General features: G+C 37.7%; 3 protein-coding genes across 3 annotated transcripts; all 3 read left to right on the top strand.

The window, feature by feature from the left end:
• Positions 1–2812: 2812 nt before the first annotated feature.
• Positions 2813–3118, top strand: MONOS_13965c1 (uncharacterized protein; the record flags this gene model as incomplete). Its single annotated transcript, XM_067866720.1, has 1 exon — positions 2813–3118. The coding sequence occupies one exon, from the start codon at positions 2813–2815 to the stop codon at positions 3116–3118; it is 306 nt and encodes a 101-aa protein (XP_067735219.1).
• A 473-nt stretch (positions 3119–3591) lies between these two features.
• On the top strand, positions 3592–4407 carry MONOS_6037 (putative Uncharacterized transposase-like protein; the record flags this gene model as incomplete). The annotated part of the gene is made up of 1 exon (XM_067876237.1): positions 3592–4407. One exon carries the CDS (start codon positions 3592–3594, stop codon positions 4405–4407), a length of 816 nt encoding a protein of 271 aa, XP_067735218.1.
• A 1153-nt stretch (positions 4408–5560) lies between these two features.
• MONOS_6038 (putative dual specificity phosphatase, catalytic domain containing protein) lies at positions 5561–20261 on the top strand (the record flags this gene model as incomplete). The annotated part of the gene is made up of 5 exons (XM_067876238.1): positions 5561–5666; positions 5785–6056; positions 6116–6325; positions 6633–7433; positions 7812–20261. The coding sequence occupies 5 exons, from the start codon at positions 5561–5563 to the stop codon at positions 19983–19985; spliced, it is 13563 nt and encodes a 4520-aa protein (XP_067735217.1). The 3' UTR covers positions 19986–20261.
• Positions 20262–20306: the final 45 nt, after the last annotated feature.

The raw sequence follows: 20306 nt of genomic DNA, 5'->3' as shown, positions 1-20306 counted from the left end.
TTTAACCCAATATTTCCACACCACAGCATCACTCACATTACCTGCACTATCAACCCGGTGCAGAGTGATGACTGTTCGAAACAACTGACGGTTCAACTGATGTGTGTCACTGACGATATAACTGATGTGTGCCACTAACAATATAAATAATGTGTAACATCAACGATTCCATGTGGCAATGTGGCAAGATGACAACATAATCGAAAATAAATAAAAACCCTCAAAATCATACCAAATTAGGGGTAAATTGCCCATGTTGGCAAAAATGGCATGTTGGCAGCTCTTTTCAGACGAAATAAAAAGATCCGGTTTACCGGTTTATCTGTTTACGCTTCCAGCACGGAGATTTTAGTCAATATTTCCCTTCCCCAAGCATCTCGATATTGCCACAATTCGGTATCCTGGACACCGATTGACAACTTTTTCAAGCTAAATACACCAAAATAACACCAAAATCAAGTGAAAAACATCGATGTGGCAATCCACCATACTGCCATTTGTTCAAAAAATATTGATGTTAGCAATCCACCACAATGTCATCGTGACTACTGTTTGATACCGAGACAAAGTCTGCGTTCGTTGCGAACACCATTAACTCTTCCAACCAAAAAATAAACACATTCACCTTAACCATTAACTTTTTCCATCAACTCATCTAACAACTCATCACTTTCGATAAGCTTTCTCCTCAGATACTTAATCAACTTCTTCTGTTTTTCAGATACATGTTCGTTGTAATACTTAGTTTCTTCCTTACGTTTTTTCTGAAACTGTTTAATTTGTTTCTGTTGAGCCGCTTTCGCTTCTTCCACAGTTGTGTATATCTTCTTCCGACCCATTGACTATAAAACAAAAAACTTAATTATTTTTATTTGCGGTTTTCACCAACGTTCACATCAACGATAACATCACATGTTCAACTCATGTTTTTCATCGACAATTTCATCAATTTTCACACTATTTCACCAACTTCGACACTTTCACCAACGATTACACGAACGATAACACCGACGTTCAACAAACACCTTCGACACATAACACGTTCAACATATAACTCATGTATTTCATCAACGATAACACACAATTTCACCACTAATTTACCAACTTGAACACTTCGCAACGAAGTTGCTTAGGAGACTTCGTCTCCGTTTCAGTTAATCTTTTAGCTAATTCTCCTCCTTGGAGATATGGTATATTAGCTATTGATATATCTCGATTACACTTATCAATGACTCCATCTTTATAGAACATCACTGAATATCTAATCATGATAAACCCCTAAGAGTATCAGCAATAATCATCGATCTCTACCTATTATAATTGCATATCCAACTTATTATACAAGATGATAATAACCATCAGATATTCATAAATCGATAATATTGATTGACCTAATCGAGATGGATCTATAGCTGATGTACAATATCTCTTGTTTTTTTTTTTTCAAATCTTATGTTTACGAAACTTTTTTCAAACTTCATTTAAATACTTAAATTGAGTTATTTTCAACCCAAACAATTGCATAAGGCAATAAAAAACAAATTTGAAAACATAAAAATGTCGAATTATTTTAAAATTAATTAATTACACTAAAAAATATTAATAAATTCAATTAGGGGACAGTTGTTTTTGAGAACGAACCCTTTAAAAGTTAGATGATTAATAAAACATATTGTCAACACCAAAGAGTGTTGACGAAAATTCAATTGGAAACATTTAGTCTTTTCATGAAGCTAATTTTAAATTTTTTAGGTCCCCTTAAAGTAGCCCTTTGCCAAAATTGTTTGTTCCTATCAAAAAAAAAAAAAAAAAAAAAAAAAAAAAAAAAAAAAAAAAAAAAAAAAAAAAAAAAACCCTTTTATAAACTCCATATAAATATTTGGTAAGTGCACAACATACGACCGTTAACAATTTTCTGTGTGGATGATTATAAGAATATTATTAACTGTTTTATATGGTTTGCTTGAATTTTTTTGTGCGGAAACTTTTTTGTTGGACCCATGAAATTTATAAAATTTTTACTCAAATTATGGGATCGATCAAAATTTTTGATCAAAATATTAATTTTGCAATTTTTTTCTGAATGCAAATTGAGGATCGCAAATTCAAAATTAGCTTCTTCAAAGAATTATTTCATAACGCAAATGATACATGGGAATGGTTCAGAAATGAAGTGTTAAATCAAAGATACATAGAATGCAGAAATTGTCACAAGGAAATGGTTCTCTATGAACGAAATCCTAATTCCAGGCAATGGAGGTGCTTCAGATGCAATAAAACAATAAGCCTGCTGTCAAATCTATCAATAGAAAATCAAAAAATAGGAATTGGAAAATTAATGCATATTTTCCTTTTCAAATGGATGAAGCTTTCAATCATGCAAACTTCTTCACTTCTTGGTGTGCATAGAAACACAGTTGGTTTTTACCATTCCCTTGCAACAGCAGCAATGGCACTGAGCTCAGCATCATCGTTTCAGCCAATTGGAGATGAAAATACAATTGTGGAAATTGACGAAGCAATTTTGAACAGAAGAAAATATCATAAAGGCAGATGGAAGAAGCAGATCTGGCTTTTTGGAGCTGTTCAAAGAACTCAGGATGGGAAACAAGGAAGCTTTTTTATTATCAGAGTCCCTAATAGGAAAAAAGATACATTGCTACCAATCATTCAAGCGAATATCTTACCTGGAACTATGATTCACAGTGATGAATGGAGAGCGTACTCATCTCTCAGTTAAATCGGTTACGGCCACAAAACAGTCTGCCATGAATATCATTTTAAAGATCCAGAAAGCGAAATATGTACCAACATGATTGAGGGACTTTGGAGCCAATTTCGAAAAGATTTGCCTCGCACGGGGCTGAAGGAGAAATTCATTGATGATTATAATTCTTCTTTTGTGTTTCAAAAAAGAAAACAATCAACATTTGTTGAAACTGTGAAAGAAATTTGCCAATATAAAGTGGATGAATATATTGAAGAAGAAAAGGAAGACCACGAAGAAGATGATGACGAAGAAGATGTGCCAGTTTTAGCTGAACAAAATGAAGAAATTTCTGAGGATTCGATGGAAGTTAGCGATGGAGCGGAGCATTCTGAATATGAACCCGAATAAAAAACCGTTGCATTGCTTAAATCATATTTGTTAAGAAATATTTGTTTGCATATCGGCAAAATGAAAGTATATCGGAACTCTCAATTTTGCACGAAAAAATAGTGAAAGTCATTTACGTTATATATTGATTCAATATGCAAATTTTCAGCTATCGGAAAGTCTTTTTAAGAAGTTTAAAAAAACATGGAAAAGTCAAAAAAATTCTAATTATGGTTTATGATCAAAAAAGTTTAATGGCAAGATCTGAAGAGGAAAAAAATAGTCAAACAGTATTTCTATTGAATACGATCTTCCATGATAAAGAAGAAACGTGGAATTGGTTTTTCAAACGTTTTCAAGAGTTCGCTACCAAGGATTGCCCTAAATGCAGAAGCAAAAGGAGAATCAGGGAGGAAACAGAAGGTTACAAATATCTTTGGTGTCAAACTTGCCGAAAAAAAACCTCAATATTTAAAAATTCCGTATTTTCCAAAATGAAACTACCAATAAATATAGTTTTGCAGATTCTATTGTACTATTGGATTGGAATTGGATTAAAACAAATTCATTTGCTGACGGGTGTTTCATATCCAACTATTGGTTACTGGACAAGCGTTGTGAGAGTTGTGTGTACACAAATTTGGAACGAAACGATGCCTAAATTAGGAGGACCGGGAAAATACGTCGAAATAGATGAGGCTGTTTGGAGGAGAAGGAAATATGGAAGAGGAAGAAAGAAGGATTTGCTGTGGATTTTCGGAGGAGTTGAGAGGAAGGAAGGAGGAGGAGCTGGAACAAATTTTGTTATCATCGTGCCAGACAGGAAAAAAGAAACATTGATCCCTATTATTCAAGAAAGGATATTAGCAGGCACAACAATTATTAGTGATGAATGGAAAAGCTATAATTGTCTGAAAGATATTGGTTATGAACATATAACGGTCTGTCATAAAAGGAACTTCAAAGATCCAGAAACCGGCGCATGTACCAATACAGTTGAAGGGTTATGGAGTCATTTAAGAGCGTTTTTTCCAAAGCATGGAGTAAGGAAAACATTCATTGCTGATTGTTTATCCATGTGGCTTGTTCAAAGGAATCTTAAACCAAGTTTTGCTGATATTTTGCAAAAAATGATTCATTTTATTCCAGAAGAAAAACCCATTATTGCTGATGAAGAAATTGATTTTTCAGAAAATGAAGAAATTCCTGATGCTGACGATATACTGCATGGGCCGCGTGATGATGAAAAAGAAGAAGATTCAAATAGCGTTGATGACGGAGAGGATGCTTCTAATTATTCTGATGAATAAGCAGAAATTTTCATTTGATCAGCTTGAATAAAAAATTATTGAAAGTTTTTTTAAACGTTTTCCGACAACTTTTTTCACATTTCAATACTTTATAAACACAAAAGAAATCAATAGAAACAAGAATAATCATAATTTGAAAGTTCCGATATTCTTTTAATTTGCCTGCATATCAATCTCTAATTGCAAAAATTTTTGAAAATTTGATTGAAAATAAGAAAAAATTTTTGATCAAAAAATAATTACGCAAAAAATATAATATTTTTTTTTTTCGAGTTTCCGCAAATGGTTGAAAGAAAAAAACATATGTGCACGACATGTTATCATCAAAGCTTCAACATATGTTAATTTTATTTACGGTCGTATATTGTGCATTAACCAAAAAATGTGATCAATCATACTCAATTATAGATATTTTACAAAGAGTATGATTCTTTTCTGAATAATGAACTTATTACTAATAAGTCGCAGTTATAACGGATAAGAAGCATTTGTTACGAGAATAACTCATGATATCTGTCAAAGAGTATTTCCTTTTATGGAAACTATTGTTGCATTGAGATATAATGATGTTTCTGGAGATTTTTTGAATTTCAAAAAAACAACAAAAAAAACATTCACACATTTGCAAAAAACAATGGAAAATATTTCCAATATTCGACCAATTTTTCTATTGATAAACGAAAATTATGTCATTTTTTCATCGAGAATGAATGTTCACAACATAATATACAAATGAAATCAATCAAATATAGAAATTCATTCGCTGACTGATGGATTTGAAAGTTTTTTTCATTATCCCACAACAATTTCATTTAAATGAATACCAAAAAAGACAGGGTTATTACGAGAAAGACAGACTTGTTACGGGTTTTTCATGGTTTATCAGTAAAAAAACTATATTTATCGAAAGAATGAGTAATTACAGGAACAACATAGATGTTTCGTCTAACAAGTTGAACTATTTGAAAAAACTTGTTTGTATCCAGAATTTATAATTTTTTACGAAACAGTTCATAGTTATGGTTAAATATCTAATGATTCAATAATATTAACCATTATTTGATAGCCCAAGATCATCAATTTTTTTAAAACAATTTTTTATTTACTATCTTTGGTTATATGCACTTAGCTATTTCGCTTCATCATAAGAAAAATGTCAGTCATTAACTTTATTCGAACAAAAGTATCGGGCGATCGTGTCCGTTTGATAGATAAGAAATACAATCTTGATCTTACATATATCACCTCAAATGTTATTGGTTTGCATTTAGCGAAAATAATCTTTTTCACTAATTTGGATGGAACAATTTTTTGATAAATTATTATTTGCATGAATGCTTCTTTTTCCGTGGGAATATTGTTTCTTGTTTTTAATAGCAATGGGCCTTCCTGCAGAAGGAGTTGAAAGCATGTATCGAAATAGTTTAGCGCAAGTGTCTTCTTTTCTGGATGAGCGACATTTTGGTCATTATACCGTTTTAAACCTTTCACAATTGAAATATGATTATTCGAAGTTTCACAATTCCGTTAAAGATTTTGGATTTCCTGATCATCACGCACCAGAATTACATAAGGTTTTCCCCGTAATTCAGTGGATGAAAGATTATCTTCGTTCAGACCAAAGAAATGTTGTTGCCGTTCACTGCAAAGTTTGAAAATGAATTTTTTTTCCGTTTCTTGATGTTTTATTTTTATATTTGTGTTACAGGCTGGAAAAGGTCGAACAGGGCTTATTATATGCTGCTATTTGTTGTCAATGGGATTTTTCAATTCGCCTGAAGCGGCCATGAACTTCTTTGCAATTCGAAGAGCTCATCGAATTACTGGTGGTGTTGCAATCCCTTCTCAGAGAAGATATGTGGATTATTTTTGGAGGATCATAAGCAAAGAGATTTATCCATCGACTCAACCTCTTAAAGTTTGAAATTTTTGAGAAGAATTTTTCCACCGGCGAAAGATAGTGAGATAGAAAGATAGATAGATAAATAGATAGAAAGAGAGTGATGTTTTATTCTGTTTTTATCTAAATGAAAGTAGTTCTATTGAATACACTTCATGTCTTTCGCTTTTCAATTATCATTATTTTATAATCTCAAATTCATTCCGCTTTTCTTCTTTCATTTCTTTGATTTTTTTTTCTCTTTCTCTATCTCTCTCAATCTATTTTATTAATTTCTTTCTTTCTTTCTTTCACTTTCCCTCTTTCCCTCTTCCACTCCCCTCAGATCTCCACGATCCTCTTCCGCTCCGTGCCCAAGTGCGACAAAGACCGTGGGATGTGTCCGTACTTCAAGATCTTCCAGCAGCATCGGCAGATCTTCGACTCCCGCATCGACCGCCAGACCTGCCGCCCCTTTCCCTCGCCGCCCCGTTTTGTGCGGAGCGAAGAAGAGGCAGTGAAGTTCCGGGTGAATGTGGTGGTGAATGGCGATGTGCTGGTCGTGTTCTACCATCTGGGGCATGCAAGAACAGCGTCACAGAGAAGGAAGATGGGGGCAGAGACGGTTGAGAAACAGGAGGAGGAGGAAGAGAAGAAGAAGCATGGGAGAGGTAAATGGGACAAATGGGGAGATGAGGAGGAAGATTCAGAGGCATCAGAGGAAGAAGAAGGGAGAAGGGAGAAAGGAGTCAATGATGGAATTGCGAGTTATGATGAGCATAGCATGCAGGCATCGTCTTATTCGAATGTGCATCATTCCCAAACAAGAGAGACATCTTATGCATCATCTGGCTCTTCAAATTCATCTTCTTCTCAATCATTATCATCATCATCTTCTTCTTCTTCTTCTTCCTCCTCTTCTTCCTCTTATCCACCATACATGAAAAAGAAAGAGAAAATCATGTTCCGTTTCTCCTTCCACACCGGGATGCATCAACCAAACACTCTTATTTCGCTTGCCCCGAAGGAATTGGATGGAGCTAAGCCAAAACACATCAAGTTTGATGAAGATTTCATGTTGGATGTGCTGCTGACTCCACCTGGGCCAGAGGATGTGATACCACAGGTGGAGGTGCCAGATTGGAATGTGTGCGTGAGTGAGTGAGAGAAAGAGATGGAGAGGGAGAGAAAGAGAGGGGATTGGGGAAATGGATGTGAGAATTGGAAGGATGAGGAGAAGGAGAGAATGAGAGAGAGAGAGAGAGAGAGAAAGAAAGAATAAAAAAGATAGATGGATAAAGAGAGAGAGAGAAAGAGAAATATTTTATTTTTTATTTTCAATTGTTATCGTTTTTCATTTATTGTTATTATTATTACTTTTTCTATCTATTTAAATGCATTATTTTTTTTTTCAAATGATATTTTCTTTTATTCAATATCTTTTCCATTTCTCTTCTCTTCTCTTCTCTTCTCTTCTCTTCTCTTCTCTTCTCCTCTTTCCCCTCTCCTTCCTTTCCTTTTGCAGAGCATCATCCCAGCCACACTCGAAGACTCCCTCAGCCCATCCAACCCTTCCTCTTCTCATTCTCCTTCCTTCAATTCTTCTCTCTCTCCTTTCATCTCTGCCAATGTACCTTTCCCTCTTCTTTCCTCTTCTCCTTCTTCTCTATCTTCTTCCCCTTCTTCTTCCACTTCTTCTTCTTCTTCTTCTTCCCCTTCCCCTTCTCTCTCTCTCCCTTTTCTTCACCCCCTTCTCCACACAGCCCAACTTCCCCGTGTATTTTCCGCATTTGCCCCTGTCACCGCCCTCTGCCCCGCCAACGGGGGGAATATTGTTGCGGCCGGCTCGCAAAGAGGAGAAATTGTGGTTGTTTCTGTCCGGAATGGCGAGTGCTTGCTGAGAATGAAGGCGACGAGCGGATTTTCGGTGACTTCTTTGAGCTGGGGGGAGAGGGAGAGGACGAAGGAGGAGGTGGAGAAGGCGAGGGAGTGGGAGAAAGAGGAGAAGGAGAGAGAGAAGGAGAGAGAGAAGGAGAGGGAAAAGAAGAAGAGAGAAGAAGAGGAAGAAAGAGAAAGAGAAGGAGAAAAGAAGAAAGCAGAAGAACAAGAAGAGAAAGAGAAAGAAACATCAGCATTTCCTTCCAACTCCAATAACATTTCTGATGCCTCCAACCACAATAACAATAATACTAATAAAAATAACAACAGCCTTCTCCCTTCCCCTTTTCTTCCTTCTTCTCTGGATGGAAACCCACAAATCGTTCTTATATCGCCCCATGGCTCTTCTCCTTTGTCCCCCTCTGATACTTCTTCTCATTCATTCTCTTCTCATTCGCCTTTCAGCGGAAATGCTATCTTCCATCAATCAAATGATTGCCCTTCTCCTTTTTTCCCTTCGAATTCTTCTTCATCTTCCTCCTCTTCCTCTTTTTCTTCTTCTTCCTCTTCTTCTCTCTCTCCCTCTCATTCAACTCTTCATCAACGTTCACAGTCACCTTTATCTTCATCATCATCATCATCATCATCTTCTTCTTCTTCTTCCGTTTCTTCTTCTCCTTCTTCCTCCCCCTCCTCTTCCTTCTCTTCTTCTTCTTCTCCATCTCGTTCCCATCACCCCCGCCATTCTCCTTCTCCGCCTCCTTCTCTTCAGATCTCTTTCGTTTCTCCTCTCCATTCTTCTGCTCCTCTTCCTCCATCTCCTCCGCCTTCACTCATCAAAACGATTCATTTGATGAATAATTCTGAAAATAAAATGCCAAATGTTAATATTATGTCTTCTTCTTCTCCTTCTTCATCGTCTTCTTTCTCTCATTCTTCCTCTTCCTCTTATTCCTTCTCTTCCTCTTCATCATCTTCTTCTTCCTCTTCTTCTTCCTCCCCCTCCTCCTCTTCTTCTATTTCTTCTCCTTCTTCTCTTTCACCTGAACAACTGATTGCTTCTTCTCTATCCACATCAATAACACCTTTATCTTCCTCCTTCTCTTCTCCTCATTCTTTATCTCCTTCTCGTTCTCCTTCTTCTCCCTCCTTTTCTTCTTCTCCTTCTCCTTCTTCTTCCTCTTCTTCTTCTCCTTTCCCTCCTTCTTCGTTTCCTTCTTCTCTTCCTTCTTCTCTTCCTCTCCCCATCCCTCTTCGCAACCCTCTTCCTCCTCTTCCTCCTCTTCCTCCTCCTTCTCTTTCTTCCAACAACACACAAACAAATGAAGAATTAGATAAACATAGTAACAATAACAATGAAATTCCTTCTTTATCTCTATCTTTAGCTTCTTCTCCTTCTCTCTTTGCTTCTTCTTCTTCTTCTCTCTCTAATTCTTCTCAGCCTTCTTCTTTGTCTCCTGTTTTACCTCCTCCTCTTTCAAATTCATTTGTTTCTTCTTCTTCTTCCTCCTCTTCCTCCTCCTCTTCTTCTTCTTCTCTTCTTTCTCTTCCTCTTAATGCTCCTCTTCCTTTCCCTCTTCCTCTTTCTCTTTCTCCAAGTCAAAATTCTCTATCTTCTTCTCCTATTCAAAGTGCTATGGTTCCTTTTGCTTCTTCTCCTTCTCTCTCTTATTCATCTTTATCATCATCTTCTTCCTCCTCCTCCTCTTCTTCTTCTTCATTTTCCTCTTCTTCTATTTCTTCTATTTCTTCTTCTCCTACCCCTCCTCAGCCACTATATGAAGCTTCGTTTTCTGCTTATAATAATCCTAATTCTTCTTCCTCTTCTTCTTCACCTTCTTCTTCTCATTCTTCCTCTTCCTCTTCCTCTTCCTCTTCCTTCTTCTCCCTCACCTCCCCCGATCAATTCCCTTCTTCCTCCCTCTCCTCTTTATCTTCCTCTTTGCCTTCCCCTTTTCTCTCTCCTCTTCCTCTTTTCCTGTTTGTCGGAACTTCTTCTGGTGTTTTGTTCGTTTTTGATGTTTTGAATGATTTTTCTTTGATTCACAAGACAAGAATTTGCTCTTCCGGAATTGCATCTATCAAGTTTGCGAGGGATGTGAGGGTGAGGAGAAGGTGGATGGAGGGAGAGGGAGAGAAAGAGAAGGAAGAAAAAGGAGAGAAGAAAAAGGAGAAGAAAAAGGAGGAGAATGAAGAGAAAGAAAAAGAAAAAGAAGAGAAAGAAGAGAAAGAGGGGAAGGAGAAGGAGAAGGAGATAAAGGATGAAAAGGAAGAAATAGAAGAGATAAAGGAGAAAGATGAGAAAGAGAAAGTACAAGAAGCGAATTCTACAAAGACAGAAGAGAAAGAGAAAGAAGAAAAAGAAATTGAAAAAGAGGAAGTGAAAGAAAAAGAAGAAATGAAAGAGGAAGAAGAAGATAAAAAGAAAGAAAAAGAAAACAAGATTGAAGACAACACAACATCTCCACCAATATCTTCATTTCCATCAGAATTGAATAAAAATTCTTCTTCTTCTTCCTCCTCCTCCTCCTCTTCATCATTATCATCATCTTCTTCTTCAACAGAGAATGATCCATTGATAGCAGCATCACTACAACTCTCACAGAATCTATCATCGTCTTCATTATCATCAACAGCATCAACAATAAAAGTGTCTGATATTGCAACATCGACATCTACTACTTCATATACTTCTATTGCTCCAACTGTGTCGCCAGTACCTTCACAATCATCATCACGCTCCCCTTCTCCTTCCTCTCTTTCTCCTTCTAAATCACCTTCTTCCTCCTCTTCCTCCTCTTCCACCCCCCATTTCTCCCTCGAATCCCTCTCAGAGCCTGTAGTGGTGTGTGGTTGTGCAGATGGCAGTGTAGTGGTGTGGTGGATGGAGACGGGGCGGGTGAGGAGGATGAAAGGGCATTCGTTGAGTGTGAGTGCAGTGGAGGTGAGTGAGGAGGTGATGGGGAAGGAGGAGAGGTGGAGGAGAAGAAGGAGAGAGAGAAGAGAAGGAAGGAAGGAGGAGAGAGAAGGGAGAAGAGGGAGGAAGGAGGAGGGAAGAGAAGAAGGGAGAAGAGAAGAAAGAAGAGAAGAAAGAAGAGATGGAGAGGAAGAAAGAGAAGAGGAGAAGGACGAAGATGATGTTAACAGGAAAATTGGATTGAAGCAGAAGAAAGAGGAAGGGATGAGAAAGAAGAGTATGGAACTTGAAAGAGGAAGAGAAGAAATACAAACAGAAGAAGAAATAAGCAATGAAGAAGCATATATGAAATCAAATGAATTCACAGATGAGTTGAATGAAGATGTGAAAGATAACAGAAGAAGAATAAAAACGAAGAGGAGAGAGAGAAATATTGAGAAAGATGAAGAGGAAGAGGAAGAAGAATATGAAGAAGAATATGATGATGTTGAAGGCGATGATGATGAAGAAGAAAGAGGAAGAGAAAGAAAGAAGAAGAAGAATACATTTACAGAAAAGGAGTTGATATTGAGAGGTGCAGATGTTATTTGGGGAGATGAAATAGCAGATCATTATGATTGGAGTGAGGAAGAAGATGATGAATATGAAGAAGAAGAAGAGGAGGAAGAGGAGGAGGAAGAGGAGGAAGAATATGAAGAGGAAGAATTTGAGGAAGAAGAAGAAGAGGAAGAGGAAGAGGAAGAGGGAGTCGATGATAATGTGCATAATGATGAAACAGTTTTGATAGCAAACGAAGATATATCACAAGAAGAAAGAGAAAAATTGCAAAGCAAAATCAACAAAAAAAGGAAAAAACCAATAAAAACCAAAAAATTCACACAAAATGATTATTTAATGAACAATAAAAGCGAAATATCATCAAACAAAAGCAGCAATTCAAGAACTTCTTCTCTTAGTCCTAATATTCGTCCTCTTCCTCTTCCTCTTCCTCTTCCTCTTCCACTTCCACCTCCTCCTCTGCATTCTGAAGTGAGGAAGAGAAGAAAGAACAATAATGAGAGGGGAGAAGGGAGAAGAAGGAAGAATATGAGAAAAGTGATGAAGAAAAGAAATGAGGAAGAGGAGGAAGACGCAAATAATCAAAGAAGAAGACCACATGATATTATCAAAGAGATTGAATTGCATGAAGATGAAGATGAAGGAGAAGGGAAAGGGAAAGAGAAAGGAAGAGAAAGAGAGGAAAAAGAAGAAGAAAAAGAAAGTTATAAAGAGATTGGGTTACAAATGACAAGAGGAAGAGTGATAGAGAGAAGAAGAAGCGAAAGAGAAGAAGAGAAGGAGAAGAAGGAGAAGGAGAAGAAGGAACAAGAAAAAAGAAGAGAAAAATTGGATGAATTGTATGTGAAGGAAGAAGAGGAAGAAGAGGAAGAAGAAGAGATAGAAGAAGAAGAAGAAGGAGAAGAAGGAGAAGAAGGCGAAGAAGAAGAGGAGGAAGAGGAAGAGGAATATGAAGATGATGATGAAGAACTTAATGATTATATTGAAGTTATTCGGAAAGAAGACAAAAAAGAGAAGATAAAGCCACAAATACCAAAACAACCGAATCTCAATTTGTATAAAAATGTTGAATTTGAAAGGAAATATGCATTTTCTGATGAATATATGAAAGAGAATGAGAAAGAGAAAGGGAAAGGGAAAGGGAAAAAAGAGAATTTTGAGAGAAGGAAAGGGAAAGAGAAAGAAGAAGGAGAAAGTGAAGAAGAAGGAGAGGAGGCAGAAGAAGAAGAGGAGGAGGAAGAGGAGGAAGAGGAAGAAAACGAATTGAACAAGAAAAAGAAAGAAAGTGGTGGAAGAAGAAGAAGAAGTGAAGATGAAGATCAACAAATGAATTCCATTCAAAAAGAAGCAGAAAACACGCAAAACAATCCATTGCCCCCTGATTTATCACACCCTCCTTATCCTTCTCAAATAATACCTCAATTTCCTTCTTCTTCTTCGTCGTCGTCGTCGTCGTCAAATTCTTCTTCTCCTCTTCCTTCTTCTTCTCTTTCTTCTTCTCTTCCCTCATCATCTTCTTCATCCTCTTCCTCTTCCCCTTCCCCTTCCTCTTCCTCTCCTCCTCCTTCCTCCTTCAATTGTTCCTCTTCCATTTCCATCAAGAACAATCAATCGATTTCTTCTCGTTCTCTTTCAATGCCTGCAAATACAGAAGAATTATCCCATTTCAGTTCAAGTAACAAACAAATAAACAAAAATAAACAAGAAAATGAAATAAAAATCGAAGTTAAGCATGTTTCTTCGCTTGGTTCAATAGGAAATATGTGTTTACGTTCTTCTTCTCCTTCTCCTTCTCCTTCTTCTTCTTCTTCCAATTCATCTTCTTCTTCTTCATCTCCTTCCTCTTCTCCTTCTTCTTCTCCTTCTTCTCCTTCTCCTCTTTCTATGCATTCTTCAAATAACAATAATATTTCTTCTTCTTCTTCTTCTTCAAAGTATCAATCAAATAATTCTTTGGAAGTGTCAAATGCAACATCTCCAAGACTTGAAGAAGAAAAAAGCGATAAAGAGGAAGAGGAGGAGGAAGAAGAAGAATTCGAAGAAGGAGAAGGAGAAGGAGAAGGAGAGGAGGAGGAAGAGGAAGAAGAAGAAGAAGATGATGAAGATGAAGAAGATGAAGAAAGCAATAGAATGAGAGGAGGAGAGAAAATAGGAGAAGACAATGATATATCAGATTATCTGATGATTACACCAGAATCAATCAACGTGGAGAAGGAGAAGGAGAAGGAAAGAAAGAGAAATGGAGTTATAAATAGAGAAATGAATAAAAAGGAAGAAGAAGAGGAGGAGGAAGAGGAAGAGGAGGAAGAAGAAGATGATGATGATGAATATGAAGAGGAAGAGGAGGAAGATGAAGAAATGGAAGAAGACGAGAAAAACAAAGAAGAAACATCTACTTCTAAATCTAAATCCATATCTTCTTCTTCTTTCTCTCTCTCTCTCTCTCTTTCTGAGCTGAAAAGAAAATTAAGCGAAATAAGAAATGAAATGGTTGTTGCATCTTTGTCAGGAAATGAAATGAATTTGAGACAGCTGAAAGAAGAGGAAGAAGAAATTGTGAAGAAGATGGAGGAGAAGAAAAGGGAAGAGGAGAAAGAGGAAGAGAAAGAAAAAGAAAAAGGAAAGGAAAAAGGAAAGAATAGAAAAGAAATGGAATGCAGCAAAAAAACAGTGAAACGAAAGCCAAGAAGAAAAGAAAAAGATGAAAAAGATGATAAAAAATTAAAGAAAATTAAAGAAGAAGAAAACAATGAAGAAGAAGAAGAAGAAGAAGAAGAAGAAGAATTAAGCGAACAAGAATTTGATCAAGAAGTGAACACGATGATATTAAAAGCACAACATGAAAGTATTGTCAATAGCACAAAGAAGAAGAAGAAGAAGGAAATGAAAATGCCTCAAAAACGAGTTACAATAGCAGTAAAATCAGTTTATCGAAATCAGAATGTTATTTCTTCTTCTTCTTCTTCTTCTTCTTTTAATTCTTCTTCCAATTCTTCCTCTTCTTTTTCTTCCTCTTCTCTTTCCTCTTCCTCTTCTACTGTTTATGAGCATTTATCGCGAAACCCATCAGAATCTCATTCTCCTCCTCCTCAGATATTAGTGGGTGTACCAATTGCTTTATCTTCATCATCATCTTCTTCTTCTTCAACAATTTCTTCTTCTTCCCCTCCTTCTTCTTCTCATTTTCCTTCTCATTCTTCTCCTCCTTCCTCTTCCTCTTCTTCCTCTTCCTCTTCTTCTCATTCTTCCTCATCCTCTTCCTCTTCTTTCATCTCTTCTACCCTCTCCAAATACACCCAACCTCAATGCCGTCATTCTCTTCCTCCTTCTGCTGTCTTCTTCGCTCCTTTCGACAAAGAACAGATTATTTCTTCTTCTCTTCATTCGGAAAGACCTCTTTCATTGAAATTTTCTTCTTCACCTTTCTCTTCTTCTTCTCTTTCTTCTTCATCATCTTCTTCTTCATCTTCTTCTTCAACTTCATCATCTTCTTCTTCTCCTTTATCTTCTTTAAAATCATTCTCTTCTCATCCTTCTCTTTCTTCTTTGTCTTCTTTATCTTCTTCTGCTGTTAATAATACCAATACTGTTAATACTGTTAATCCATCTATTGCTTCATCTCCATTGTCTAATTCTTCTTCTTCTTCCTCCTCCTCTTCCTCTTCTTCTATTTCATCATCATCCTCTTCTTCTTCTTCTTCTTCTTCTTCTCCAATTTCATCTTCTTTCTCTTCTCATCCTTCTTCTTTAAGATTGTCTTCTTTGGAATCTGAAAATTTATCTGCTCCTCTTCCTCCTCTTCCTCCTCTTCCTCCTCTTCAACTTTCTCCCCCTCCTCCTCTTCCATTTCCTTCATCTTCTTCTTCTTTATCCATTTCTTCAATTTCTTCTTCTTTCTCCTCCTCATCATCATCATCATCAACATCTTCTCATTCTCCTCTTTCTTCTTCTCCACTTTCCATTTCAAACAACTCATTTTCTTCTCCTAATGATGAAGCCATTTCTTTGCTGCATTCACCATTATTATCTTCTTCGTCCTCTTCTTCCTCATCCTATTCTTCCTCCTCCTCCTCCTCCTCCTCCTCCTCCTCTTCCCCTTCATATTCTCTCTCTTCATTCAATTATGAGCCTTCTTCATACATTTCTTCTTTGCTTGCTGCTTCCAATGAAACAGGCCCTGAATTTGACTTGGGCTATTCTGTTGTGCATAATTCTCTATCCATCTCTCAAATGTTTTCTTTATCAACTTCTTCTTCTTCTTCTTCCTCTTCTTCTCATTCTCCTTCACCTCCTCCTCCTTTTTCTACTTCTTATATTCACCCGACACCTCCTCCTCCTTTATCTTCCTTCCCTTCATCATCATCATCTTCTTCTTCTTTTTCTTCTTCTTCTCATCCTTCTTCTTCTTCTCTTCCCATTTCCTCTCCTTTCTTCTTCTCCTACACTCAATTCTCTTCTTCCATTGTCGATGACAAACCTCCTCCTCCTCTCCTCCATCTTCCTCATTTGCCTCCAAAATTGCTAAGTTTGAAGGAATTCTTCAGCATTTTGAAGAAATTGTCTTTGTTAGATTCTTCTCTTGTGCTCAAAAAGAAACCGGAAGAGAATGAAAAATGGCTGAAACAATGCTGTTTGGATATATTTGCTTCTCTATCTTCATCATCATCATCATTTTCTTCACATTCTTCCTCTCCATCATCATCCTCTTCCTCTTCTTCCTCTTCTTCTTCTTCCTCCTCCTCCTCTATCGCCTCTCCTCCTTCTTCCCTCTCCCCCCACACTCTGAGTCCTCCTCTCACCACTTTCTATTCTCCCTCTCAAGACACCTCATTTCCTGACATTCCAATCGATGGCACAAATGAAAAGCTTCCTGTTCCTGACTACCTCCCCACCCTCAGCAATCTTTCGAGTTCTCAAATGAATCGATCGCTTTTTGGTTTGTCATCGTCTTCAAATTCTTCTTCTTCTTCTTCTTCCAACTCTTCAAATTCATCATCTTCATCACTAACATATTCCACCTCTCCAACTCCAAACTCGTCTTCGCAAATAGATAGTCATCATTCCACTTCATCAACAACATCTTCTCCTTCTCCTTCTCCTCCTCCTCCTCCTCCTTCTTCTTCTTCTTCTTCACTTTCTTCACTTTCTTCACTTTCTTCAACAGCATCTTCTTCTTCTTCTTCTTCTTCTTCTTCACCTTCTCCTCCACCTCCTCATTCTCCTCACTCCCCTCAATCAAAACTTCTTCTCCACTTCCAGCCGTGCCCTCCTCCTTCTCAGCCAGACTCTTCTTTCAGAAATGGAGAAAACAGAAATCGCAATCGCAATCACAATCATCGACAGCATAATTATCATATTAATAATTATGATCATCAATGTCTTCCTCAATATCATCAGCATTTAACAAACGAAACTTATTCTTCTGTTTCTTCTTCAACGCCTCTTCCTCCTTTCCCCCTGACTCCTCTTCCACCACCACCTCCTCTTCCTCTTTCTCGCTCTCATTCACATTCTCGTTCTTCTTCTCGTTCTCCCTCTCGCTCACCTTCACACAACAGATATCTTCCTTCTTCTCTTTCTTTGTCTTCTTCTTCTTCTTCTTCTCATACCAATTCTTCTACTGCTACAAATTCCTTTGCATCTTCCACATTAACATCTTCTTCTTCTCTTTCCACTTCTTCTTCCTCTTCCTCCTTCTCCTCCTCTTTTTCGAATGAAATCGAAGAAACCCTCTTTTTCAAGCCTCTGTTTGTGGTGAGCATTTCACAGGATGGTCTGATGAAGCAGTGGAACTTGCATTCCACACACCATTTGTCATCCAAATTCCACAAACTCCTCAGAAACTGCTGCTCTGCTTATCAGGGAACTTCTTCTTCTGCTTCTGCTTCTTCTTCTTCTTCTACATCTTCTTCTTCGTCTTCTTCTGCCATGCAGTTCAAACGTTCTCATTCAAAAATAAATCCTTCTTCTTCTGCTGCTGCTGCTTCTGCTTCTTCCTCTTATTCTTCTTCCTCTTTGTCAAGAACTTCATCTTCTCCTTCTCCCCATTCATCACCTACTCCGGTGAATTCATCACCAACTTCATTGTCCATTTCTGAGAACGCACAAACATCATCACCTCAATCACCTCCACCTTCTTTACAACAAGATTATCATCATTCTCCTTCTCCTCTTCGTTCAAGCTATTCTTCTTCCTCTTCATCATCATCATCATCTTCTTCTTCTTCTTCTTCTTCTTCCTCTTCTTCTTCTTCTTCACAACCAACTTCATTTATCACTCCTCCCAGCAACCCAATTGAAGGCACAGTTAGTTTCTCTCCTGTTCATATTGCAGCAACAGAAGAGACACCCGTTTCATTTGGCATTGATCTTCCTTCAAAACCTTATTTATCATCCTCCTCCTCCTCATCATCATCATCCTCGTCAATAACAACAAAAACTTCTTCTTCTCCCTCTCCAGTGTCTTCTCCTATCCAGAGGTCTCCAACTTCTTCATTGTCTTCTTCATCATCTTCTTCTTCTAACTTGTCATCTCGTTCGCATTCAGCAACACCACATTCTGCTTCCTCTTCTCCTTCTCGTTCTTTATCCTCCTCTTCTGAAAGACGAAAGATGTCTCCCACTTCCTTTTCTTATTCTTATTCCTCATCTTTCCCTTCTTCTTCCTATTCTTCGTCATATTCATCTTCCTCTTCCTCTTCCTCTCTGAAGCACTCATCCTCTTCTCCATCCCCAGCCTCTCCTTCCTCTCTTTCCCCTCGTCTGTTCCCTTCTCATTCTCTTCTCCTCACTCTTCCTGTGCCCAATGCACCTCGTCTGATGTCTCTCTCGCTGTCTCCTTGTGCTGCTGCCATCGGCACAATGGAAGGGCAGATTGTGTTTGTGGAGAAGGAGAGCCTGAGGAGGAGGATTGTGCAGACATCAAGAGACGAAAGGGCAGTTGTGCACTCAATTGGGTTTGTGAGCGAAAGGGAAGAAGAAAAAGAAGAAGGAAATGAAGAGAAAGGAGAAAGAATAGGAGGAGGAACAAAGAATAAAGATGAAGTTGATAAAAAAGAAATTAGTTTTGAGAGATGGAAGCCGAATAGCACAGATGATAGCAGATATGAAAATAGCACTCATTTCCATTTTGAGAACTTGAAGAAGAGCTCAACAAGAGCAGAAACAGATGTTGAGCCAGAGCCTTTGCAATCAACACCTTCGCATGCTGATAACAATACCATTGATCATTTGCTTTCAGCTCATTTGAATGAAAGAACTGTGCAATCACCGTCAGATTCGTCGATGCTTTCTGCATTCTTTTCGTTCAAGCCGCTGGAGAGGCCGCAGCCAGGCACGTTTTCCACACCGCTGCAGTCAAACAAGGGAAGCTCTCAATGTGATGCATCGGCTTTGCTGCTGCAGAACACAGCAGAAACACTTGGGCTGCCTGTTGTCGAGGCAAAGGAGGAAGATGAAGACAGAAATGAGCAAGTGAGTTTGAAGGAAAGAATGGAAATGGAAAGTGGCAAAGAGGAATTTGATGAAGATACGAAAGTTGAGAAAGTGCCCAGAGTTATTGTCGCCTCTCTGCAATTGACACCACCACAAATTTTGCCTTCGGAAAAGCAAACTACGTTTCTGTCTCAGACATCTTTGACTGAGGCTCCCACTTCATCTTCTCATTCATCGTTAGCTTCATCATCATCTTCTTCTTCAGTTGCTGCGGCAGCATCCTCTTATTCGTTGATTTCCACCAGTCCAATTCCATCTTCTGGATTCTTGTCTTCTTCCTCACCTTCATCTTCTCCGACCTCCTCTTCTTCTTCTTCCAGTACTTCCTCTTCTTCTACCCATTCTCTTCTCTTTTATGACTCAAAGGACGGCTCGTTGCTTGCGTCTTTTGGTCTTCGTACAGCTTCTACGCACTGCAGCGTATGTGGCTCATTGATTTTCATTGGAGATCGAAAAGGAAATGTCAGTGTGGTGGATGCAGGTGTGTTTGTGAGAAAACTGAGGAAATGGAAAGAACACGAGGACAAAGTCAAAGAAGGAGAAAAAGAAGCAGCTGAAAAGAGAGAGAGAAAGGAACAATTGAGAAATGAAGGGAATAACAGCATCAATTCAGCGACTGGGTCTGATAATACGATTAATGAACAGATTAATATGATCCAGAACACACCTCAGATCACACAAGCGTTAAGCCCACAGGAGGAGTTGCATCATTTGGACTTTCAGACTTCATCAATGCTTTCTTATCCGGAGAGACTCTCGCCTGAGAGTCATAACGAATCTCACTCAAGCGAAAAGGCTTTGTTCTCGGATATTTCTTTGTTTTCATCTTCAGATTTTTGTTCATCTTTTTAGAATAATTTGTTTTTGGAAATAGTATTTTATTCATAAAATTAACATGGGCTTGTTGTCTTTTTTTAAAAATATTTGGAGTGAGTAATTGATGTTTTATATATTCATTAATGTAATTCTGTGGATTAGTTTACGTTACAAGAGTTCTTTTTGATTTGTATTTTTAAAGGAGTATGTATTTTATTGATAATTTTAGTTTTTTCATTGAATAGTAGAATAAAATAAAATATACACCTCATTGTTTTTGTAATTGGCACCTTTGAAGGGGGTTATTGTATTTACAAATCTTAGAATTATTTCTTGCTTATGCTTTGGTTCGAACAA

This window comes from Monocercomonoides exilis, assembly GCF_001643675.1.
Source record: "Monocercomonoides exilis strain PA203 chromosome Unknown scaffold3-2548433, whole genome shotgun sequence".
Taxonomy (NCBI): Eukaryota; Preaxostyla; order Oxymonadida; family Polymastigidae; genus Monocercomonoides; species Monocercomonoides exilis.
Note: the sequence above shows the minus strand (reverse complement) of the source record. Positions and strands in the feature narration are given on the sequence as shown.